Genomic DNA, 27502 nt, shown 5'->3' on the forward strand with positions numbered 1-27502 from the left:
AAGGGCTTACTAATATTGGAGGTGGGATACACAGATGATTGTGGAGGCATCCCTTGATTTGAAGGTTCTTTTAATCGCCACAGCTTATAACATAGTCAGCAAATGTGGGCATATTCTTGCAAGTATATTTTTGCATTTTAAATGTGTTAATAAATACACACATTTTACTTCTATACTGTATTAGGTAATAAGGAAACTGCTTACTTTGTACTTTATTGTTTCATTAAAACAGATCAGGAAGGCCTACTTCTAATGTTTGTTAAAAACAAACTGAAAAAATACACCTATAAAAAAAACAAGCATTCAAAACACACAGCTTTTCAAGTGTTTGTTCACAACATTTTAAATTAACACTTGCCAAACATGCATCAATGGTTAAATGTACAAATACACCAATATATGACAAAACATTAAAATTCAAACTATTCAGTTAAATGATCCACAAAACTATCTTTACACCACCACTTTTGATACAAAAAATAAAGTATTTAAGTTCTCTTCTTGCATGATTTTATTATGGAAAATATCAAGATTCCTTTCATATTGGGAACAATCTACAGCATGTAGTTTAAAATTATATATATATATACTGTATATATATATATATATATATATATATATATATATATATATATATATATATATATACTGTATATATATATATATATATATATATATATATATATATATATATATAAAAGAAATATTACATCGTTACTAGTAACTTCACTTCAGAACTATTACTGTGTAAGGGCCTCCAGGGCCTGGGGGATAGGCTTGGGACGAAATCCCGAAACCCTCTCCAGGTATGATCCAGTAACCTCAAAGTGATTTGATTGACATTGCAGCCTGAAATACCAAATTATCATTTACACGTTTAAACAGATTTTACATCATTTGAGGCACTTAATATTTTTACTAATAAAATATCACCTTTGGTATTCCAGTAAACAAGTTGCAAAGGGAAACCGACATTCACACTAAAAAAAATAAACACTGTAAACAGACTCATCGACGTTGAGTCACAATACACAGGAGTGTGTTGAACTTGACATTAATTTCTTTTTGTTGTTCAGTCTTGAAAAATGTTTCCATAAACTTCTCTTTCAACTGGGTAAGGCTGGGAATTGCAGAACAGGAAGGCACATTCAAAAGTGTGGAAAACAACATTTGCCATAGGTCTTTCTGCCAATACCTGTACCAAAGAAAAGAGAAAATTAATATGTTGATTTTCTGTAAAATTTGCAAACTGGATTAACCCGTACCCTACAACTACTGGACCTACAACTACTGGATGGAATATGGAAAAATACATAGTTGTATAAAAGTATTAGTTATATACATTTATTGAATGTAATCAAACGCCATTTTTCTCGATGAGACCCGGAGGCTCCCCGGAGCTATACCAGGCTGATGTGTATATATTAGACTGTGGCAACAGTCAATCGAAGGAGTTCTAGCCTACCGGGGACCACAGCCAGAACCTTGCCCCCCTCAAGAAGAGGCACGAAGAGCAGCAATGGCCTAAAGACACCCCCGTGTAATTGGAAGCAGTCTTTGTCTGTCATCTACCAGATCAGGCACCCAGAAAGGTAGGAATTCCAAAACAAACTACTGCTGGTCAAAAATTGCAAATTGAAAGCCAAACTAGCAAACAGAACTCGCCAATCAAAAACAAGGAAACTAACATGACGTCACCACAACCGTCGCGCATCCGTCTGCACAACCCACCCACTCCCTGGGTGGGGGATCAGGGGTCCCAGACCTCCACGCCGGCAACTCTCCTCAGTTCAGGGGCCAAGTATCAAAAACTTGAAAAAAACGCCGACCGGGGAGCCTCTGGGTTTCACCCAGAAAATGGTGTTTCATTACATTCAAGGCTGGTTTACTGTGGCGAGCACCTTTGGCTCCCCAGAACTACCTAACCAAAAATAAGAAAAGGGACTTACCTGGGAGGCGGTTGTCACTCGTTCCTCAACTCGAAGTCGAGACAACTGGCTGCAACCTGGGACCCAAGACTATATACGCCTGAGAAGGGCCAGGAACATTAACAAGGTACCGTGCAGCTAGGACCCTGTTCGACCTCCAAAAGCCCCGTATCCGTATGATAGGCTAGGGCATATTACCAAAAACAGCAGCCAAAGCTGCGAACTTACGAACAGCGCGTGGGCACGGGGAAAGACCACAGGCCTGTGGTCTTTTCGAATTGCCTGGACCGAATAATCCTGCGGCCAACCTGGGAGACCTGCACCCTGGAATAAGGAAGAAGGGAAACCGGGTCAACCCAAAGAGCGTCCTCTGCCACAGAGGCCGTGGTACGGAAATAATGGCGAACAGCCACAACCGGACAAAACATGATGCACCCTGCAGAACCAACAAAGCATCAGCAACCCAAGGACCCCTTCGGAAAACAGCTGACTCATTTTTCGCCAGAAAACAAGAACGGCGGCAAACGAAGAAACGACCACTAGGACCAAAAGAGCAGAAACCACTGTGCCGTAAGAGAGCATGAAGCTCTCCACCAACCCCCAGAGGCCAATGCCAACAAGAAAAGAACCATAGAAAAACAGTCCTGAACCGAGGGGGCCCTCCACAACCTGAGGAGAAGAGAGAAAAGCGAGCACCCAGCCCAATGACCAGGATGGCTCATGACCAGGCCAGAGGTGAAAAAACCAGCATTGAATGTAATGAAACGTCATTTTCTGGGTAAGACCCAGAGGCTCCCCGGAGCTTATCCAGGCTGATATGCTAATGTCAGACTTTAATGTCCCCCCAAAGCCCCGGCCTGACAAGAAAAAACCGGGGCAGCCGCAAAAAATACTAAGGAAGGGAGCAGACTGGCAGGCTCATACAACACGGCTGGAGGAACAGGCTCGAATGCCCCCGTCGCTACCCCAGAAGGGGAATTCCCCGAGAGCCCGAGTCTCAAAGTCATTTATTGGACTTAATTAATCGAGTACATTAATATTTTCTTTAATTCTTATTAATTATAGGATCATAACTAAACTATTTATATTTAATTATCATTAAGATTAAATTTGCCTATATTTATTATTCAACTTTGTTTTCTTGGCTTTCATTATTACCTAGGTTGCATAGCCTCGCCATACTCCCTTACTCCATTGTACCCCTGGCTTTGCCTGTGTCTCAAAATGCAAATTAATACTTTCAGTGTACCTGAGAGTACTTGTAACCAATCTAACTCATATTTTTTGTTCGTTTTGTGTTTTCTTGTATAGTCTTGTATATATTTATATTTTCTCCCTCTTTTATATCAAAATTTGTTTATTTTGTAATTGCCTCCCCTCCCCTCCCTTCATTATCCTTCCCTTCCTGGTGGTGGTGTACGAGTGTTAGGCCGCTGATGCGGCCAAATATCTGCTAGTCTGACTTCCATGAACATTTTGGCTCGATAAGGAGATACAGTAACTTCATCCGGCCATGATTTTTGCCGGTTTAGGGCATTTTCCGGATTAGCGGGTTTCTACAGTACAGTACTCCTTTTGCTGTTATTACACTAATACACACATTACATGTATCTACATTTGTGTTCACTACAGCGAACCACTAAGCTGATATGGTGAGTGCAGACAAGTGGCCACACAGATTCAGCAGACGACGCTACCTCCCTCCCCCACCTCAGCATTAATTATCACAACAATCCTGCTATTATCACAATCCTAGTAATTTTTAGCACAGTCAGGGGTCTTCTGTAATACTGTCATCTTTAATTAATAGCAGTTACATATTTATTTTGACATTTTTTAGGCAATGCTGCAGTCACAAGCTGAACAGCAGTGCTGTTAGCTCATGCTTCGTGCACCAGCCTTGATTGCTCACACAGTACTGTGACTCTCACACCAGAAAATGTTGCCTATGATTTTTTTTCTAAACATGGTGTCTGTTTACAAGAGCCCTGAGGAAGCTGATGTGAACACCGTGTAGCCGCGGGCAATTTGAATTGTGGCTGGCACCCTACGTTGTATATATATGCCATGCACATGGCGGGACATGTTAGTCCTGCCGTATATGTATATGCCACGCGCAGTTTAAGGGTTAAAGAAAATTGGACCCATCTGACTAAAACATACTGCAAATGGCTGCCAAAACAAAACAATTGTGCAATCTTTTGATATTATTGTCAAAATAATATCAGAAGGTTTTGATATTTTGACAATATCAAAACCTTTACTTTGATATTTTATTAGTCGTTTTTTTTTATTACAAAATACAAAATTTGTAATAAAATTTGTGGCCAGAAAATACAACATAGTAGCCTGCAGCGGGAGTGTGAAGAAAAGTGTACTAGGAAAAGGCACTTCAGAATTAGAGGGGTAGAAGCCTCGTTTTTTGTTTTGTTTACAAAATACCAAATTTGTAATAAAATATGTGGCCAGAAAATACAACAGAGTAGCCTGCAGCGGGAGTGCGAATAAAAGTGTACTAGGAAAAGGCATTTCAGAATTGTAGGAGGGGTAGGTAGAAGCCTTTGCCATGTGGGTCAAGATTTTCCTAAGTTTGCTAAGTGGGACCCTCCATGGGGGCCAGGATGGAACGACATGGAGAAATATTGGCAACACGAACCGAGAGAATCTTGCAAATGAGACAACTGCACTGAAAAAGTAAGATTGTGAAAGGGAATAGGATCCACTGGAGGGGTAACTGTCAAAGCAGAACATAAGCGAGAGTGAGGATGTTGTAGGAACTGTACAAGGTAGCGAAGACAGTAGCGATCAAGATACAGCACGTATCAGTTTGGATAGCTTCAGGGAGCCTCCGGGGCTCACCCAGAAAATGGCATTTCATTACATTAAACACTAGTTTTCTGTGGGGAGCCCCATTAGCTTCCTGAAGCTAACTACCCAAAGTAAAAACAAGTACTTATCCGGGAGGCAGCACTACCTCCAAGGAATATGAGGTCTGAAGATAAGGAAGAAACAGACGGCCAACCTAAGGCCACACAAAGTCGGGAAGGAAACGTAACGTCCACAAGATACCTGGCGGCCAGAACCCTGTTCGATCTCCAAAACCCCCGCATCCGAATATCGACCCAAGACATGTAGCCAAAAAGCACCACAAGAGCTGGTTGATACCTGGTTGATACCTGGTTGATGGGGTTCTGGAAGTTCTTCTACTCCCCAAGCCCGGCCCGAGGCCAGGCTCGACTTGTGAGAGTTTGGTCCACCAGGCTGTTGCTTGGAGCGGCCCGCAGGGCCACGTACCCACCACAGCCCGGCTGATCCGGAACTTCTCTTAGAAAACCGTCCAGTTTTCTCTTGAAGATGTCCACGGTTGTTCCGGCAATATTTCTTATGCTCGCTGGGAGGACGTTGAACAACCGCGGACCCCTGATGTTTATACAGTGCTCTCTGATTGTGCCTATGGCACCTCTGCTCTTCACAGGTTCAATCTTGCATTTTCTTCCATATCGTTCACTCCAGTACGTTGTTATTTTACTGTGTAGATTTGGGACCTGACCCTCCAGTATTTTCCAGGTGTATATTATTTGGTATCTCTCTCGTCTCCTTTCTAGAGAGTACATTTGGAGAGCTTTGAGACGATCCCAATAATTTAGGTGTTTTATCTCGTCTATGCGTGCCGTATATGTTCTCTGTATTCCCTCTATTTCAGCAATCTCTCCTGCTCTGAAGGGGGAAGTGAGTACTGAGCAGTACTCGAGACGGGACAGCACAAGTGACTTGAAGAGTACAACCATTGTGATGGGATCCCTGGATTTGAAAGTTCTCGTAATCCATCCGATCATTTTTCTGGCTGACGCGATATTTGCTTGGTTATGCTCCCTAAACGTTAGATCGTCGGACATCATTATTCCCAAATCCTTGACATGCTGTTTTCCTACTATGGGAAGATTCGATTGTGTTTTGTACCCTGTATTATGTTTCAGATCCTCATTTTTGCCGTACCTGAGTACCTGAAATTTATCACTGTTAAACATCATGTTATTTTCTGCTGCCCAATCAAAAACTTTGTTGACATCTGCTTGTAGTTTTTCAATGTCTTCAGCAGAGGTAATTTTCATGCTGATTTTTGTGTCATCTGCAAAGGACGACACGAAGCTGTGGCGTGTATTTTTGTCTATATCAGATATGAGAATAAGGAACAGTAGCGGTGCAAGGACTGTACCTTGAGGTACAGAGCTTTTAACATCGCTTGGACTCGATTTTATCTGATTGACTGTTACTCTTTGTGTTCTGTTCGACAGGAAATTGAGTATCCAGCGTCCTACTTTTCCAGTTATTCCCATTGACCTCATTTTGTGAGCTATCACCCCATGGTCACATTTGTCGAACGCCTTTGCAAAGTCTGTGTATACAACATCTGCATTTTGCTTTTCTTCTAGGGCTTCTGTGATTTTGTCATAGTGGTTGAGTAACTGTGACAGACAGGATCTTCCCGCTCTAAATCCATGTTGTCCTGGATTGTGCAATTCATTGTTTTCCATAAAACTAGAAATTTGATTCCTAATCACTCTTCCTATCAGCACACTTCCAGCAGCACACTTCCTATCATGGGGACTAGGGTAAACCGCAGGCTTAATGATACTGTGGAGAACCCGATACACATGAATCCTGGAACAGGGAACCAGGGAAACCGGAACCACCCAGAGTATGTCCAACGACACAGAACCAGTGGCCCACAGGTAGCGAAGACTGGCCTGTGTCCATCATTAGAGCCTGAGTGAAAAATGTTCAGCATCCACCACTTTAAATAATGCAAGATTTTGTTACAACCCTCTCACACAAAATGATAGCCAATCGGCAATTCTAATTATTATATTTGAATTCAGCACGTCAAAATGCATGATAAACTGCTCTTTTCGTCTCAGAAGCAGACAACTTTAGAAAAATTTTGACTAGTGTAATTTATCTGCACATACCAATAATTATGATGATAGCTAGTAATAAACTTCTTGCACTGCAGTTTCATTGAATTACAATGTAGTGTATTATACATTGGAGTCAAATATACACACAAGTCATATATGGCTATCTATATTTGCATAAACCATAATGAACTAAGTAATTCCAGTGGGTGTGGTAATGAAATCTTAGCACAGTAGCAAGCAAATAATATCAACAGATGCCATCAGTATGTACTACGCACATCATTAAGTCACTAAGAACATCACAACACTGCTATTATCATCAGATTCCTGTCACTAAATCCCTAACATGAATAATTTTCTAAAGGAATATGAGGTGAAATACTGACAGCCCTTTTCAAGGCGAGAGAAATTGCTGACCTGGAGAGCGTTCAGAGATCCTTTATTGCTAGAAGCTACTCGGTAAAACATCTAAGCTATTGGGACCGCCTAAAATGCCAAAATTTGTATTCTCTAGAGAGCAGTCAGAAGAGATACATAATAATTTACACATGGAAAATATTAGAGGGGCTAGTCCGGAACCTGCACACAGACATACTGTACCATCACACGAGACCAGAAGGCATGGCAAGATGTGCAGAATACTCCCATTGAAAAGCAGAGGTGCAACAGGTACTCAGGAAGAACTATCAACAACAGAGGCCCGAGACTGTTTAACACGCTTCCACTACACATAAGAGGCATAACTGGCCGACCCCTCACAGTGTTCAAGAGAGAACTTGATAAACACCTCCAAAGGATACCTGATCAATCAGAGTATGATTAATACGTCGGGCTGCAAGCAGCTGCGTCCACAGCCTGGTTGACCAGTCCAGCAACCAGGAGGTCTGGTCGGGGATTAGACCATGGGGACATTGAGCCTCGATATCATTGCGAGGTAACCACAAGGTAAGATGTTGCATGATGCATTCAGGCAAGAAACCTCAGCTGTGAACATCACAACTAGCACTGTGTTCAATTATATCTGAACCTTGTATATAGTTTTTATTACAGTCAGGATCATCTATGCCACTATCATCACAAAATTATTGCAGTTACTTATTTTATTAATCATTATTAAGTAGTGCTGTGAGCTCCAGCTGCGTGCACCAGCCTTAGTCGCTGTGGCAGTATTGAGGCTCTCAAGAGCCAGGAGGGATGCAGACAATTTATTTTTGTCAATATCGCATTTGTTTACTGGAGTCCTAAAGACCAGGATATGAGTGCAATGTACCCGCTGGAGTTTTGAATCTTACGATACATGTACTAACAAATGTGAAGTTAGTTGGAGCACACCCATTAACAATGGCATCGTGGTTTGTACAGTGCAATGGTTGTTACATTCTCCCTTACTGATTGTATTGATATCTACTATGTATCATTGAACTGGTGATTAATATCTAAGTGTCCAGAGTCAGTTATTCCATTCCTTCCTTTCCCCATAACCCCCTTTGGAACTTGGTGGCCCACAGTCATTCGAGCATAATGACATGGCTCTGTCAGTGGCCAAGATCTCATTCCTGCACTGAGTCGGGGGAAAACCCTCTTAGCTTATATTTTCTTGTAATACTCACAGTTCCCTGAAACCATATAAACTTAATTCAGGGTGGTGGCAAAATAGTATATAAGATATCCCAAGGTCAGGTACACCAGACATTAATAAGGGCTACAGAGTGAGGTGAGGGGGCAGTATCAGAAATCACAAAAGCATGGACTTCTAGTCCAATAAATGGACTAGAGTACTTTTATAAATATGCAGGCAATGACTGTTATAAATGCTTTCAGCAAATACTGGCATGCATTTTAAAAAGTGTCTCTGGTCATGTATGAGGTTTTATAAATGTTGGCATAGTGTTATAACCCTAACACTCCTGTACCAATATCTATTGTCCAACCAAAGCTGATTTTCCGTGGAAAGAATTAACCACCATCACATTTCTTCACCTGCAGGAATCTTAATATTACAGTTTTTCTTTGACAAGTGAGCCCTTGTGGGGAACAATGTTTTATCATGCAAGAAATTTTTTATTTTTAAATAGTAATAAGGTATTATAGTGAATTCAGATACAGTATTGAAGAATAAATTTGAATTCAAATGTACACATTCTTCTGTAATTAATATTGACTTGGTGTACATACACATGCATTCAGCCATTTATATATATAGCAGGTGACGTCAGCAATACTGTCTGCCGAGAACAACTTGGTCTTTATTGCTCATTCAGAGAGGATAATTTCATTTTTAAATTTTTTCCGTTCTATTGATAAAATTTTATATACTTCTAAAGGAAAAATTATAAAATATTTGTTTGTTCATACAAGAGCTGAAGTTTGAAAATTATTTAAATGTTTTGGGTTTACAGGATTTCTTTAATCTGATAAAACATTTACTAAAAATATAACTTATGTCTAGCAATTTGAGACTATAAGGATGCAAAACAATATTGAAAATCCAAACAATTAATACAGTAATTAAAAGAAATATTCACTAAATACATGCAAGTGCAAAAAACTCGTACTGTACCTTTTAAAAACAGGATTCTTGATGTTCCATTTACTATTGGGCAGTTTCACAATTTCCATGTAATTCCCAAACAGTAAACAATGAGCTATTGCAGCAACTCCATATAAATCTGTCTGGTAAGTCCATGGCTGACCATCTCTCATTTCACAGCATGTAAATCCCTCTGTTGTCACCTATTAATCAAGATTAATCAATCAACTGCATGTTTATAAACGCAGGATATATTTATAATGTTTATCATGTTCTAATTCCTATTAACACACATTTCCATACCTTTAAATTGAGTCCTGTACAATTCTGCTAAATCAAGACATCATCTTTAATTCAAAGATGGTAATGATGGATAACAATTTATAATAGTAGGCCAAGTAGAAAACTTGAGCTATTCACAAAGTTGACATTCTTGATCATTATGATCTACATGTATTGGCAACATCCAGTAAATAGAGAATTCTAAAATGTGTCATTAGACAAGAACTCTCCAACAAATTTAAAGAAAGTAGATGAGTGCAGACAGGAACTAGCCAATTTATTGTTTATAGCAATGATGAGTGTTAAAACATTTGTATGGAGAAGTGACAAAAAGAGAAGACTGACACATTACCATAGCTTATATACAATTTGACTGCAAGTATCTCTTGACAGTTTAGCTTGTATGGGGATGTAGATGACATGAAAATGTAAAGGCTGTGGGTAAAGACAGGGACACACTAGATTATTACATATTATACTGTGTGAAAACTGTGTCTTTTAATGAAATCTAAACGCATGTTGCATGAAATGGCATATAATAAGCCAGACCCTCCCTGGACAGAGGCCAGTCTCTCATAATATATTGAAATCTTTCACACAGCTATCCCACTCACAATGAAAACAGCAGTACTTTGTGCCTGCTTGATGGGGTTCTGGGAGTTCTTCTACTCCCCAAGCCTGGCCCACCAAGCTGTTGCTTAGAGCGGCCCGCAGGGCCACATACCCATCACAAGAGCAACAACCTTCAAGTCGCACCAGAGCTGCCGCTGATGTTGGTAATCGTTTATGCATTTCATAAGTTGCTTTGTGTTGTCATAAGTTTATATAGTTTCTTTCATATAAGCTGCATAACCCAATGGAATTGATGGTATAACATTCCCATTATGCAGCAAAACAGCTTTTAGACTAGCCTTGGATAGAAACTAGAAATATTCAATAATTTTAAACAGCATTTTCCATTCTCAGTGACTCAGAATCCAACCCATCCTCACATTAGGCTGTTTAAGGCAGCGGCCGTTCTCCCCCAATGCATACACAGTATGTTAAAATTGATGAATTAAAAATTGGTTTGTTCTCATATATAAACTATTATTATTATAAAAATTCTATGTATAGTTAGGCGTAGGTTTGGTTAGGAGTTTAGATTCCATTGGCGATTATTTGTATTTGAAGTACGTGGGTAAATTATTTATAGAATTGTGGTTCAAACAGAGGACGTGGACAAAGCACTTGTTCCAGAAGTATTCGGACGTCATCAGTTGTGAGTCGTGTGTAAACCGCTTTTCATTCATTAATGGGGGGTTTGGCAGCGGGATTAATGAGCTTGGATTTTTATATGCAAGGATGGACTGCAGAATCAGTCAAGATTGACTTCATTTGTTTCAGTAGCATTTTGGTTATGGATCAGTATTGTATAAGCTAATTAATATCCATTGAGGTCTGATTATGACCTTTAGTGTCTCAGTAATCTTTTGTGCAACTACTCATAGGATAAGTATGAAGGTGCAAAATAAACACGCTCCTAGCAGCAACAACCAATCAGAAGATGAGAATTGCAGTATTAAAAGAAAAAATGGCCTCTTTCTAGTTAGGCCTTCATGGCTTCCTGTGGAGCCCACTTGGATAGCTTCATACATTGGAATTACATCAGCCCTCAGGAGTTCCTTAATAGCCTACTGGAGACCAGAGATAGAACCTGGTCTCTTCACAACAGGTACTGGGAGTAGGGAATTATCATCTTCCTCCTCATCACAAAAACATCTAGAAAATAAGCAAAGCAGAACAGACAATTGCAAGGTTCACCAACCCGTCCTCGACTCAAGTGCATCACATCCAGCGATTGACCCCACAGACACCAGGATATTTACCAGGAAGGAGGAAGAGATATTTGACATTCAGTACCTTCCTCCCTTGGGTAAAAGTGACTGGAACATTAGTCAATGGAGTTCAGCCTACCAGGAACCATGAGTCAGAACCTGGCCCTCTCAGAGGCACAGGTAGCAATGGCCCCTGGAACACCCCCCCCCCCTGTGGTTGGGGTTTTTCCTTATCTGCCATCGAACAGGGTTAGGCACCCCAGAACTGAGTTAGGCATAACAAAACAGACCCCACATGGTAAGAAAATTGAAACGAAAAACCGAACAGAGGCAGGTCTCCCTCAATTCCCAAGGAAATAAGCAAACGTCAAGGGGGTGATTTACTGGCATTTCACACTGAGTATTATTCTCAATATTATTATAAATTACTCTCCACCACTCATAACACAGGGCTCAATTGACTTAAAACCAGCTCTGGCCTGATAGAACCCTCATCAAACACTCCTGATGCACAGATCAGGGACCTAACCAGTTAGGTACATCTCTGGCCTGATCTGCTAAAAGAGGCAGAGCCTTGCAAAAATGCCAGGGGTCAGACACGGGACCCAGAAAGCAACATTGAGTTGGCCATCAAGGAGCCTGAAGGATCACCCTATATAAATCTCCAGTCTAGTTAACAGCAGGACCAGAGGAGACAAAAGAACTCCTATATCGACCAGTCCAGCCATAAGAACAGGAGCCACGTGGGATGGAAGTAGAATAGAAGTTCATCAGGAACCTGAACCTGACAAGCTAGGAAAGAACCAGATCACTGGCACAAAGTCCCCCCCCCACCCCCCAGGAGACACAGCAGGGTCACAACTAACCGTGCTAACCAGGTAAATATTCAAGGAGCTAGATTCAGGCCAAAGGTTAAAACTCTGAAGCAGTAAGCTTGATGTCAAAGAAATCCTAACCAGTCTCCAAACATCAGGTCAATGGGATCATGCCAGTATGCATCTTTAAGGTTCAAGGAAACAATCCAAGAATTTACCTGAAACATCAAGCAAACTTGAGATAAAGTTGTCATGCAAAAGGTCAAATGGAAAGATGCTGCTCAAACTCGAGAGGTCTGACGAGTCTGGCTTGGGGACCAAGAATTGGGACACCTACTGGAGAGAGGGGATTAACTTGACCATGTGAGAGACCAATGCATTACAAGTTGTAATGCCAATGGACTACCCAAGGAGCCCAAGAACAGGAACTGGCAAAATGAACCAGACAAACATCCCCCACACAGCGCCATCAAAGGGGTGAACCGCAAAATGGGTAGCATAAAAACATCTAAAGAGAAGAACCCCTAAGTGACTCCAGAGAATGATGGTGACCAGAAGAGGTATGCACTGGTGGAGCCTGGGAATCAGGCTCCACCAGAGGCCTACCTAGACCAGCTACAGGCAAAGGCCCATCCTACGAAGACTGTCGCGCGCGCAAAAAAAAAAAAAAAAAAAAAAAAAGGGGGGGGGGGGGGGGGGGGGGGGGGCAAAAAGGTGAGGCAAGCAAGTCAATTAAGGAGCAAGCCGAGTGAATCTAGAGCCTGAACCGACATGAGACAGGCAAAGAAGTCCGCCAATGCCCCTCAAAGGAGGGAACCAACTTGGTGGTAAGAGCCACAAGGCAGCAACACCTGGCACTAAAGTTAAAACATTCAGGTCACCCTAGAGCTGGTCCAAGACCAGCTCAACTATAACCCAGATGTGTAAAATGGCTGCCAAGTAAGCATGGGCACTGTGATCCTCCATGGTGTGGACCCCAGAGAACAAAGGCAGCCAGACATAGCTGTCACCTACTCATGTCACATTTTCTTTCCAGCCCCAGGGCAAAGAGGAAGCGAGGTCACATGCACCTTGCCATAGTAGCCAGGTCACACCCCCATTGAACATTTCTTATAAATAATGCTCACCCACTGTGCACAGCCATAGATTTATTATTGAATACATACAAATAACAATACATACAGTAAGCAAATGGCTTTCACTGGAAAGAGTCCAAAGGATGGCCTCACTTATTTGTAAAGAACTAGGACCTGCTAAAGCCAGCAACTCAAAGAGTGATTCACACTTGGGATGTCAACAGGGCAGCTCTGTTGACATGGGGAGCCAGAGCTCCTGGTGCTGGTACTAGGGGATTTGACTAACTGCAGGTGGATCAATTGCAGTCTTTGCCGCTTTGTTTCTTTTCTTTCTGTAAACCTTGCTGTTGTCTGTTCTGCTTCACTTACTTTCTAGATGTTTTCTTGGTGAAGATGACCATAAGAACCCCTGCTCCCTTTATCCGAGGGGGCCAGACTCTGGTTTCTAGTAGGCCATTAAGGACACCTAAGGCTGATATGATGAATACGTATACAGCTAAGTAAGCCAGCTACAGAGGGCCACCATTTGACCAATCCAGAAATAAAGATATGAAGAAAAGTCAGAATTGTTGCCTAAGAAGATATATTTATAAGGCTTATAATGAGGTTATTTATGTGTGGTTAAACCATGGCTCATAGGCCATAACTAGTATCATCCAGGTCAGTGGTGTGGCAAATAAGATGCAAACTAATCTGAAAAATTGTTGACTACATGACTCAAACATATAATTTACCTTCTCTGTAAAAGTTGTTCCTTGAGGAAATCTCTTCATGTCAATACTTCTTCCAAAATCAATAAGCTTAAGCGAGACAGGACACTCTGCAAACATCTCGGCTGGCGTAGTGGCACTTTTGTTGATCTTTGGAATTTCCCGAATAAGGAAATTGTCAGGTTTTACATCTGCATGTATGATGCTACAGCTATGCAGTGCTTCCAGGACTGACAATACTTCTATAATAAAGTACATTGCAATTTCCTCGGGTATGGACTTCCCTGCAGTCTTATAACTAGAGGAAAAAAATAATATTTGTATGATTTTCATAACATAGTAGATAACCTAACTGCATGTAGATGACCTAAGTCAACATGAAAAAAAATTGATTATGGTAAAATTTATTGTTCAACTATTATTACAGCTATTGTTCAACTGCAAGAGGCAAACAGAGCTTCAGATAGAGTGGTGGAGTAGCACAATGCAGAAGTAATAGCAATATTGAAATGTTTAGCAGAAGACGATGCATACACTTGGGACAAGTTTGTTGATAGAGTAGTCGGCGGCAAACACGGCTAATAACAGATCTAGAGGGGATACTCCTTATTTCTTGATGCATGGGTTTGATCACAGGTTGCCATATGAAACCTTCACCAGTGCTCAACCACCTTCCTATGCTTTGGATTTCAGGAGTGTAGTCTGTCATCTTGCAGTAAAACTGTTTAATTTGGTTAAATTGCACTTGAGGAAGTCAACAGCGGTGGAAGCTTATTACAACAGAAAAAACAAGGTCAAAGCAAAAGAAATTAAAGTGGGGAGATTGGATTTTCATCAAAAGGACGCAGACAGCATTAGAAGGTAAATAAGCAGCTAAATTTACAGGACCATGTAGAGTAACCAGCAGGAAGAATGTGGAAGAAACAATGAGTGCGATTAGTTCAGGCTATGAGTTTAACTGTCATCCTGACCGTGTTGGGGTGGTCGCAAATGCAAGGAACTGTATCCAAAAAAAAGGTAACAAGGCGTGGATATGGCAGATCAATGTACTAGAGAGTTGTTCGAAGATCAAAATGGAGTCACCTCACAAGGTGAGGAAAATGAGGGAGTTAGAAACTAGGAAGAATAGAGATATACAGAAATAAAGTACAGAAGAGCAGGCTGGTCTCCAACCAGGTCAAAACTAAGAGTCACTCATATATCACAAGTAGGGATATTAACCCTTAAACTGCTCAGCAAAAGGGTTAGGGAAGTGAAAAATATTAAAATTATGTAAAAATTACTTAAAAATGTTAAACAAATCTCCAACTTATTGGCTTCAGCGTCGCGAAACTTTCATCAAAATATTTTCAGAAATTGATTTTAGACGATTTAAAAAAAAAAAAAATAAAAAAAAAGAACGTTTTGTTGATAAGGAGAACAGCTCCTATTAACTAGAACTGATGGACAGTGCAGTAATAGAGAGATGCAAGCACCTGTCCAATGCACAAAGGAGAAGAATAGTAGTAAGAAGTGTCCACAAAGTGGATATGCAACTGGTACCTTTATAGTATTGCCGAGTAATACATAATAACACAAATAATAATATGTTATTATGCTCTATTTTGTTATACATCATATAACTACATTGCCCAGTTTTAATATCTTATTTTCATCAATGTCCAATTTTTTTAGGGGATTATTTTTTTTAAGTTTTTAGTTTTCTTCTTTGTTTATTATCTGATTTTGTTGTAACCTTCGCATCCTGGAGAGTGCATACCAGTCCCTAACTATGTGAACATAGAATGAAATTGGTCAACAAATAAATCAAGTCAACTCGCAGAACTTGGGACTGAATATTTTTGGTCGAGTTTTTTTTTACAGATTTCAAACTATTTTCTTTGTCTCTTTAGGTTGTTTTGATGATTAGAGACTGGTTTAGGGTTTTTTCACTCATATAAAGTATACCCTAGATGTATCCCCTAAATCATTACAATTATAATTATCCCAATATTTTATTTTTTGGGGGGTTATTTTTTTCTTGATTTCATTTCAACACACTCTGACCTACAACTTCACATATTCGAGTATGAATGCCAAATAATGTTTATTAAAACATACAAGTAAATTCATGAATTAGAACTGCCTTTAACATTGTCGATAACTTCAACTTCAACTATATCTATAACTAGAATTTCAACTTACTTCAGTATCCAAAAAACTAGTTTCTGACTGATTCTCAACAGTTTTACATATAGTGAGCACAGATGTCTGTTTTACAATCCCAATTAAATTGATTTTTCATAAACTCTAAACATTTAGTTATAAATTTTTGTTGTCTAAATTTCCGCATATTTCAAATGCCATATTAACGATTTTTTTACAGTAAACTACTGAAAACATATACAGCTGTATTCTAAATATATGAAAATGAATATCATATGCTATTCTGAGAGCCTAATAACACCAAATGAACAATTGGTGATATTTTATATTTTTGTAGCTGATTTCAAAACTTGAAGTTTTCAATATTCAATTTTATAATTATTTGTTATTTTCTAGTTTTTCAAGTTACGATGGCATCATTAAGACACAGTTGGAGCATTTTCCTAGTAGATTATGCACAAAACATTTGAAAGCCTTTCAGCAAATTTTAAAAACTGAGCTCAATGTCTGACTTCATATGACGTTTTGCGTAACTTAAGGCTTAAAGGAACAATAAAGTGGAGATTGGTGATGGTATCGTTGTTCTTGTAGTTATGGTAATTTAGATTTGTTGTTGCCCTTGTGGTTGTAATTACCTAAGTGTAGTTACAGGATGAGAGCTACGCTCATGGTGTCCCGTCTTCCCAGCACTCTGTCGTATAACGCTTTGAAAGTACTGACGGTTTTGGCCTCCACCACTTGCTCACCTAACTTGTTCCAACCATCTACCACTCTGTTTACAAAGTGAATTTTCTTATATTTCTTTGGCTGCTTTGTATAGTTAGTTTAAATCTAAGACCTCTTGTCCTCAAAGTTCCAGGTCTCAAGAAATCTTCCCTATCAATTTTATCGATTCCTGTACTATCTTGTACGTAGTGATCATATCACCTCTTTTTCTTCTGTCTTCTAGTTTTGGCATATTTAATGCCTCTAACCTCTCCTCGTAGCTCTTGCCCTTCAGTTCTGGGAGCCACTTAGTGGCATGTCTCTGTACCTTTTCCAATTTCTTGATGTGCTTCTTAAGATATGGGCACCATACAACTGCCGAATATTCTAGCTTTGGCCTAACAAAAGTCGTGAACAATTTCTTTAGTATTTCGCCATCCATGTATTTAAAAGCAATTCTGAAGTTAGAAAGCGTAGCATAGTAGCATGGAGTAGTTAATATGCACGTGTCGTCCTTGTGGTGATATGCACGTGTCGTCCTTGTGGTGATCTGCACGTGTCGTCCTTGTGGTGATATGCACGTGTCGTCCTTGTGGTGATATGCACGTGTCGTCCTTGTGGTGATATGCACGTGTCGTCCTTGTGGTGATATGCACGTGTCGTCCTTGTGGTGATATGCACGTGTCGTCCTTGTGGTGATATGCACGTGTCGTCCTTGTGGTGATATGCACGTGTCGTCCTTGTGGTGATATGCACGTGTCGTCCTTGTGGTGATATGCACGTGTCGTCCTTGTGGTGATATGCACGTGTCGTCCTTGTGGTGATATGCACGTGTCGTCCTTGTGGTGATATGCACGTGTCGTCCTTGTGGTGATATGCACGTGTCGTCCTTGTGGTGATATGCACGTGTCGTCCTTGTGGTGATATGCACGTGTCGTCCTTGTGGTGATATGCACGTGTCGTCCTTGTGGTGATATGCACGTGTCGTCCTTGTGGTGATATGCACGTGTCGTCCTTGTGGTGATATGCACGTGTCGTCCTTGTGGTGATATGCACGTGTCGTCCTTGTGGTGATATGCACGTGTCGTCCTTGTGGTGATATGCACGTGTCGTCCTTGTGGTTATGGTAATTTGGTAGTGGTCTTGTAGTTCTGGTAATTTGGTGTTGTCCTTTTTGTGGCAATTTGGTGTTGTCCTTATGGTTGAGGAAATTTGGTGGTGTCTTTGTGGAAGTGGCAATTTGGATGTGGTGGTGTTGCTCTTGGGGTAATTACCTAAGTGTAGTTACAGGATGAGAGCGACACTTGTAGTGTCCCGTCTTCCCAGCACTCTGTCACATGACGCTTTGAAATTACTGACGGTTTTGGCCACCACCACCTTCTCCCCTAACTTGTTCCAACCGTCTACCACTCTGTTTACAAAAGTGAATTTTCTTGTATTTCTCTGGCAGCTTTGTTTCATTAGTTTAAATCTATAACCTCTTGTTCTTGAAGTTCCAGGTCTCAGGAATTCTTCCCAATCAATTTTAGGGATTCCTGTTACTATTGTGTACGCAGTGATCATATCTATCCTTTTTCTTCTATTTTCTAGTTTTTGCATATTTAATGCCTCCAACCTCTCCTTATAGCTCTTGTCCTTAAGTTCTGGGAGCCAAATTCCTTTATTTTCTATTTGTTATAATTGCTCTGGAAGCAGTGGACATAGATTTTTCAACTACTACTGCTTTCAGAGTATTCCTCCTGTTTACCACCATAAATGCTGCAGGTGTTTTCTTACTTCTTTGCATTCTAAGCTCCTCCTATGTTCTGTTGTCATATTCTCTTCATTTTGATATTTAGGCTGTCTTTGTCAATTCCCCTCAGAATATGTTTTGTAATGATCACAACCTCTATAGTCCTTCTCACACCTAAAATTGTTAGAGTTGGTTCCCTTAACTAATATCAACATTAACTTTTTGTTCCTAAAAATGTCAATAAAACTTCAGCATTCAAGGCAGTGAAAGGGGCTAAAAGCAAGAACATGTTTAAAATATATATTTTTTTAAACAAATGTACTTTTGCATGTGCAAACAAGAAATAAAATACAATTGTAAATATTGTTCGTAACTAAACAAAATAAATACATACCCATTAACAACATCCAACAGAGTTCCATACTTATGATACTGATTCACAAGAATGGAACCATTGGTGAAGAAATATCCCCTGTTTATTCTCATCACAGAATCGAGCATGTTTGCTGTATAAGCACACGATTTCAGGCGATTTCTTAGTTCGTGACAGATGTAAAACTCCCAGGGGCATGCTGGTTTCTGCACCTTCAGGATCATCTGGGGAAAATATCAGGCCTTAATAAAACAGTAACAGCCCCTTTCTGAGCAAGACACTCATTAGACAAGATCGCAATAGTCAGGGTAGGCTGATGCCTTACACTGGTGCAATGGGGATCTTTTTCTATGCCAGTTTTTGGTCATACTGGTGTTAGGGAAGAGCTGGATACAAGCTCAATGCACCCCCAGAGTTCCAACAGAAAGTTCACTCAAACACTAAGTTTCCTTAAGCCTTACTTAGCAATACAAATACTCCTGAACCACACAGAAATCACACTAACGTGATACATATCAATGAGAAAATTTACCAGGGCTGTGAAGTGATGTGAACCCATGACCCCAGCATTGCCAGTCGCGTACTCTACCACTGGACCATCAAAACTTGTGAAATTCATACAATTGGATTTCTACTGAAATCATAGGAATTCTGGAGGCCCCTACTAAAGCTAGTCCACATTGGACCACAAAGGACCACTTTGCCCTTCCACCAGAGTGCTTGTGGGTCATATGTAAAAACTTGGACTGGCTTCAGTAGGGGCCTCCAGACTTCCTGTGATTTCAGGAAGTCATCCATTGTATGACTTTTACAAGCCACGGTGGTTCAGTGGTAGAGTAAGCGACGGCAATGCCGGGGTCGTAGGATCACACCACCTCACAGCCCAGGTGGATTTTGTCATTACAAATACTGCAACACTTTCGATCGTTAATAACACAGTATGTCATTAACGTCAAAAATTTATGTAGACGGATGTTCAGTAACAACTCGGTATTGCATCAAAAATTTAGTAGACGAATGTTAGGTAACAACGCAGTATGGCGTCAAAAATTAAAATATTTTGCCTGCTTTCAGCTTGGCTGCAGGAAGGGGTGCACTGCAGTTTTGGACATTATATGCATATACTCCTGTAGGGAATTTCATTGCGAATACATTGATACCAAAATGAAAGACCTAGGACGAGAATTGGGGTAACAAAGTTGAAAAGAGTATACATATTTTATTGCTCTTGAGCACTCACGGGGGTAATGGGCTTTCACTTTCTCCATTTGCTGTGTGTGGTACGCCGTGCTTCTGGACTTTATATATGCATATACTTCTGTAGGGAATTCTATTGCGAACACAATGATACCAAAATGAAAGACCAAGGATGAGGATTGAGGTGACCAAAGTGAAAAGAGTGTACACATTTTATTGTTCTTGCGCGCTCCCGGGTAACACGCTCTCACTTTCCCTGTTTTGTGTGGGTGGTACGCAGGGCTTTTGGACTTTATATGCATTTAATCCTGTAGAGAGTTCAATTGCGAACACATTTATATCAAATTGATAACCCTACGACGAGAATTGAGATGACAAAGTTGAAAAAGAGTATACATTTTTCAGTAGTACCACATTCTCTAATGGAATGGCAGGCGCACCTTGAGGTGGCGCGGCGCTCTCTTGCCCAAAGCGCGAAAGTGTTAAGTAATGGTCTCGCCAACCCACCTGTTTCTTCCACCTATGCTCTACACTCAACTACCATCAGATAGAAGTGCCAATGTCAAGACTAAGTCAATTTTCTCAAGGCCCATATTCTACCCATCTTCTTTTGTGATCCCTCTCAATCCTGCAGTCTCATCTTCTGTATGTATTAATTATCCCAATTGCCTTCTTCAAATTGACTATGTAATTGAACACTGTCACTAATGCCACCTTGCTCCTCAAGTTTTAATCCCCTAAATATCAGATTTACTTTGGGTGACCACCACCTCAAACACTGCTGGTTCATCCTCTCTTCTCTCCTCCTGTATTACCAGTATATGCTCCTTCAGTAAGTACCTACCTGTAGCATCCTATAATCTTGCCCCCTCTGTATGTACTATCTTCTGTCAATATCTTTCACAGCCCAGCTAATTTTCCTTTAGTCATCAGGAGCTCTGCCTATAATCCACCTTTCACTTTTTCTGGCCTTACACTATTTACAGTACTCACACTTCTACCTGGGATTCTAGCTTTTAGCTGAAGGATTATGTATGATTACTACAACTATCATTTTGTCCACTATGGTTATGACTATGATGCAGTCCTGTGGATTCGCACAACATCCATGTATGTTTCCTATGCAGACTATGAGTTACAATAACATGGGTGAAGATATGAAGACTAAACCACACACCAGAAAATGAGGAGACGTCGACGTTTTGATCCGACTTGGACCAATATCAAGTCGATTGTGATGGGAGCGAGGGATGCACAGCCATTAACCCTTACACTGCTCAGGGGTCATATGGACATTTACACCCCTGTGCGCAAGAAAAAAAAAATTAAAAAATTTTTTTTCGTCTTCTAAACATGTTAATTTGTGTCCCCTGAGCACGGAAAAAATAAAAAAAAAATCGGTGACATATTTTGGGCGCAATTGACCGAGGAAGTCTGGCAAAAAGTGGGCGTTGACAGAGCGGTCGTCAGACCCGGTCAGTGTCACCCGCGTTGACAGATGGGAGTTGCCACAAAGATATTATTACCTAATTGTTTCAATGTCTCCGATTGATTTTTTCTTAGTTTTTTTGCAGTAATATTATTCAATAGTGTGTATTGTAATATATTTATATAATAAAAGTGGTTAATAATCGCTATACTCAAAAGTATGATGTGCATATTAGTGATTCAATTATTATGTTTATAAAACAATAAACAAATAGTTTTGCTGCTATTACACTCTATACACAGGTTATATATAAGTATTGGCATGTTTTGGTCACCATACCGAACCACTAAGTTGGTATTGAGAGTCGAAAAGCAACGAGGAGTTACCGCCACACACCAGCCAGCCACTCACTGCCCCTCCCTCAACACACGCACTAAACTTTCTCCCCCAACAATACCAGTTGTGGTGTTATTACACTATATACAGACGTTATATATAAGTATGTGTATATTTTGTTCACCACAACTGTACAGCTAAGCTGATATAGTTAGTTCAGGCACTAAGAGTCGTCGCTATACACAGATGGCGGCTGGCGGCTCCCTCACTCTTTCAAAGTCACACGCACTAAACTTTCTCCCCCAACAATACCTTTTGCAGTGTTATTACCCTATATACACATATTATATATAAATATCTACATGTTTTATGCACCGTAACTGTACACCTAAGCTTGTAGAGCGCCCAAAGAGCATAGTGGCCACCCTCTAAACAGCTAGACAAATCGTGCAGACGACGTCACCTCCGTCACCCATATGGCTCCTCCCAGCATAATCCTTTTGCTGTTATTACACTAATACACACATTATATATAAGTATCTACATTTGTGTTCACCATAGAGAACCACTGACCTGGTACGGTGAACGCAAACAATAACAGGTGGCCACACAGTCAGTAAACGATGCTGTCTCCCTCCGTCTCTCAGCATCACTCCTCACACAGCGCTAATTATTACAACAATCCTGCTATTATCACAACCCTGGTTATTTATATCACAGTCATTGGTCATCTGTAATATTGTCATCGCTAAATAATAACAATTATATATTTATTTTGACATTTTTCGGCGATGCTGTGGTCACAAGCTGAACATCAATGCTGTTCGCTCATGCTGCGTGCGCCGGCCTTGGTTGCTCCAACAGTACTGTGCCTCTCACACCTGAGAATATTGCCCACGATTTTTTTTTTAAATGGCATCTGTTTACAAGAGCCCTGAGGAAGCTACTGTGAACCCCGTGTAGCCACGGGCCATTTGAATCAGGCCTGGCACCCTATGGCGTATATATACGCCATGCGCACCATGGGACATGTTACTCAGGGCGTATATATACGCCATGCGCAGTTTAAGGGTTAAGCAAAGCAAGAGAGAGGTGAGGAGGAGGAAATTCTAAGAGGAAGGTGGGGATGGGATGGGTTTAATAAAGGGGTATAAAAGGGGTAATATTGGGTATATGAATTGGAATGTAAGACTAAGAGGAGGAAACAAAAGAAAAAGAAAGAGGAAAAAGGATGGGTAGGCTTGTGTTAGGTCATGTTTGTTAGAAAGTTTAGAGCATTTGACTATATACTGTCAAAGGGAAGTGTCAATAGCAACAAAGCCAGGACTAAGGATCATGTTAGGTGTGTTGTGTATCAGATCCGATTTGCTAAAACGGCATCTGTGAAGAGTAGAGGCAGGAAAGATTACTTTCGAAGAAGACCAATCAAGAGGACGATTAGAATCCCTAACATGACAGAAGAGAGCATTGTTTGTGTCTGCAGACTTATCACTTCTTTTGTGTGCCTTAAGTCTGTCATTTAGTGTACAGCCGAGGCTTCTCCTCTCTTCCCTGTTCTTGCCTATCTCTATATGGAATATTTTGAAACCATTCTTCTTCTCACTACTGATACTCGTTCCTCTCTCTGGCTTCGCTATGTTGATGACATTTTTGCTTTATGGCCTCATGACCTTAGTCTTTTCCATCCTTCTCTCTCTCAACAATCTGGCTGCTCCTATCTATTTCAAAGTTGAATGAGAATCTAATTCCCTCCTTCCTGTTATTGACGTTCATGTTCAAAGCTCTGTGACCGGCTTATCTTTTTCGCTCTACTGTAAACCCAGGTATAGTGTTATGTACATTCACCTCTTTTCCTACCATCATCCTCCTATTAAGAAAAGTGGTCTCAACTCTTCCTCCGAACTCTAAGCATCAGTGACCCTCAGTTCATTGATTCGGAAATATCCTTTATTTACAAATCTCTCTTCCCCCTTGGTTACCTCTTACACTTTATCAACTGTACCTATTCTCAAGCTAAATAAAATTTCTTTCATCCCAAACCTGTTTCCAACACTAGTACCACTGTGCTCTGCCTTCCCTTCACAACTGAACTAAAAAATCTTACTAATACCATTCGTCCTCTAGACAAAGCTTGCCTTTTGACAAACACTCTTCATAGTACAGTAATCTGGTTCACCATGCTCCTCCTGATTCCAATGCTGCTGGTGTCTACTCTATTTCCTGTTTGTCTTGTTGTCTCTAATACTTTGGGGCAACTGGCTGTACTCTAAATGACAGACTTAAGGAACAAAAGAAGTGTCAAATTTTACCACCACCAGATGGGCCACCATGACCTGAGTTAAGCGAGTGAAAATGCAAGGTGCCAGATTCAAGACAAATGGAAACTGAAACCCGCTATGAAACCCAACCAATCCCAGAACCCCAGATGAATCGTGACGGGCCAATAAGTGTCCTTGAGGTCCAGGGGAAATCATTGAAGCACTCAGCTCGATAACAAACTGGACCTGGGACACCGTGGTCATCTGAAACGAGGGGGCAAGGAACTAACTGGGTTAGACAAGACAAATCCAGAATGTACCAGAGATCCACACAGTCCCATTTCAGAACTGGAAAAAAGCGGGAAACCCACTTGAGAGAAGATGTCGTCTTGACCACGCCCAAGCGAAGCCACTCTGAGATAACTCAATTGAGGGAAGGGAAAGAAGCCTGTCCTCCGAGATCCCACCCCCTGACATGGGAGAGGTCCACCCAATGTCAGCAAAGGCTGGAAGAAGCGATTAGACAAGCCCTTGAAACACAGGACCAAGTGAAGGCAAAAAGAGCCAGCCATTGCCCCATTTCCCCATCAATTGGGCGACCCACGAAAGGGTCGATGTGAACCGAGAAGCTAACCGTTGCACAGAGCGAACACCACTCCAACCAGATGATAAAGGCCCCTAGGAACTCAACCACACACAAACTGGCACCAAAGGTCTACCCTGACCAAACGAGGCCAGAGCCCTGGCATGACCAATCCCAGAGGTCCTGGAACAAATCCCCGGAACACCAAGTCTGAAATAGGACAGCAACTGATTGAAGCTGCCGACAGAAAGTGGGACACAGTGTCCTCTGGGAACAACAGAGGACAGAATGGCGAAGACGACTGCAAAACCAGGGCGCAAGCAGAATCTAAAGACAGAACAAGCACGGCCTGCTGACAGGCACGACAAGAGGTAAACATAGAAATCACCTCCAGGAGGATTGGCGCAAATGACTTCAACAAGGCAGACGCCGCCGCAGCAGCTGAAACCAGAACCCCAGCCGAAAACCCCCTGACTCAACGCACCTACATCCTCCGAAAGCCAATCCAAAGACAACTCCAGAAGACCGAGGAGGTGCAATACCAAGGCCAAATGACCATGAATCCGAAGATCATTAGCCGCCAAAGCAGCCAAAAATTAGTGGGAACCCGAGCATGCAATTGCACCAGACCAACATCAGGAGGAAGTGCAGGGGCGAAGAGGCACTCATTGAGAAACTCAAGCGAGACCCCCAAGATTAATTGCAACACCGAAGAGACCTCTGGCCGCTCAATTGTGCAGGTATGACAAAACCAGCGTTGAATGTAATGAAACGCCATTTTCTGGGTGAGACACAGACTCCCCGGAGTTATTGAGGCTCATATGTAATATATTAGACTTTGGCATCAGTGTGAATGGAGTTTATAGGCCTACCAGGCCAGAACCTGGCCCCCATTAGAGAGGCACGAGGATACCTGCTTGATGGGGTTCTGGGAGTTGTTCTACTCCCCAAGCCCAGCCCAAGCCCAGGGCTGACTTGTGAGAGTTTGGTCCACTAGGCTGTTGCTTGCAGCGGCCCACAGGCCCACACATCTACCACAGCCCGGTTGGTCCGGCATTCCTTGGAGAAAATGATCTAGTTTTCCCTTGAAGATGTCCACAAATGTTCCAGCAATATTTCTTATGCTTGCTGGGAGGATGTTGAACAACCGCGAACCTCTGATGTTTATACAGTGTTCTCTGATTGTGCCTATGGCACCCCTGCTCTTTACTGGTTCTATTCTGCATTTTCTTCCGTATCATTCACTCCATTATGATGTTATTTTACTGTGTAGATTTGGTACCTGACCCTCCAGTATCTTCCATGTGTATATCATTTGGTATCTCTCTCATCTTTCTAGCGAGTACATTTGGAGAGCTTTGAGACAATCCCAATAATTTAGGTGCTTTATTATGTCTATGTATGCTGTATGTGTTCTCTGTACTCCCTCTATTTCAGTAATTTCTCCTAATATTTCAGTAATATTTCTATTTCTCCTGCTCTAAAGGGGGAAGTGAGTGTTGAGTAGTACTTAAGACGGGACAGTACAAGTGATTTGTATAGTACAACCATTGTGATCGGATCCCTGAATTTGAAAGTTCTCATTATCCATCCGATTATTTTTCTGGCTGACGCAATATTTGCTTGGTTATGCTTCCTAAACGAGGAGCCATGGGAATGGCTGATTTGAAGCATTCTATGTCTGCCATCGACCGGGTCAGGCACCCAGGAAGGTAAGCATCCCAAAACAAACCATTATTCTGGTTGAAACTACTACTGAGAGTCAAAAGAGTAGACAGAACTCCCCAAGAAACACAAACAAGCATGATGTCACCAATTGCCGCGCCAGTCTACGCAGCTCCCCCCCTCCCTGGGAGGGGGAAGAGGGAGCCCCAGACCACTCGCACCAGAAATCCACACCTTCAGTTCTTTGGCTGATGTGAATGGCATTGGTTGCTGTGGCTCTGGCTACTAATTCTGTCCTCTGCTCTGTGCCTTGTGGTGTGGGGCGAATCTTCTCTGGTGGTGCGCAAGCCAGGAGTAACTTCCAAAGTACTCGGGCTGCATGCGCCTAGGATAGCCCAAAGCCCTTGGGACTTGGGGTTATCTTCCACAAGTTACCTTGGCGTCTACCTCTGTTGGTCTTTTGCTGCTTGGTAATTGATCACCAAGAGTGTACTGGGGGTTTTCCTCCTCTCTTGTTGGTACAAAACACAATCGAATCTTCCCATAGTAGAAAAACAGCATGTCAAGGATTTGGAAATAATGATATCCGACGATCTGACGTTTAGGGAGCATAACCAAGCAAAAATTATAGGATGGATTACGAGAACTTTCAAATCCAGGGATCCCATCACAATGGTTGTACTCTTCAAGTCACTTGTGTTGTCCCGTCTCGAGAACTGCTCAGTACTCACTTCCCCCTTCAGAGCAGGAGAGATTGCTGAAATAGAGGGAATACAGAGAACATATACGGCACGCATAGACGAGATAAAACACCTAAACTATTGGGATTGTCTCAAAGCTCTCCAAATGTACTCTCTAGAAAGGAGACGAGAGAGATACCAAATAATATACACATGGAAAATATTGGAGGGCCAGGTCCCAAATCTACACAGTAAAATAACAACGTACTGGAGTGAACGATATGGAAGAAAATGCAAGACTGAACCAGTGAAGAGCAGAGGT

At 41.4% G+C, this 27502-nt stretch overlaps 1 protein-coding gene across 2 annotated transcripts in view; it reads right to left on the reverse strand.

Moving 5' to 3' along the window:
• Positions 1–200: 200 nt before the first annotated feature.
• The window catches only part of LOC138353163 (mitotic checkpoint serine/threonine-protein kinase bub-1-like), a 103776-nt gene continuing 76474 nt past the window's right edge, over positions 201–27502 (reverse strand). For both annotated transcript variants that reach the window (XM_069306117.1, XM_069306062.1), the window contains 4 exons: positions 19054–19256; positions 14102–14375; positions 9408–9580; positions 201–1195 (listed from right to left, as the gene is read on the reverse strand). In XM_069306117.1, coding sequence (XP_069162218.1) covers positions 1009–1195; positions 9408–9580; positions 14102–14375; positions 19054–19256 — 837 coding nt within the window. In that variant the 3' untranslated portion in view covers positions 201–1008. The remainder of the gene's footprint in view (positions 1196–9407; positions 9581–14101; positions 14376–19053; positions 19257–27502) is intronic.

The sequence above is a fragment of the Procambarus clarkii genome, chromosome 1, assembly GCF_040958095.1.
Source record: "Procambarus clarkii isolate CNS0578487 chromosome 1, FALCON_Pclarkii_2.0, whole genome shotgun sequence".
Taxonomy (NCBI): Eukaryota; Metazoa; Arthropoda; class Malacostraca; order Decapoda; family Cambaridae; genus Procambarus; species Procambarus clarkii.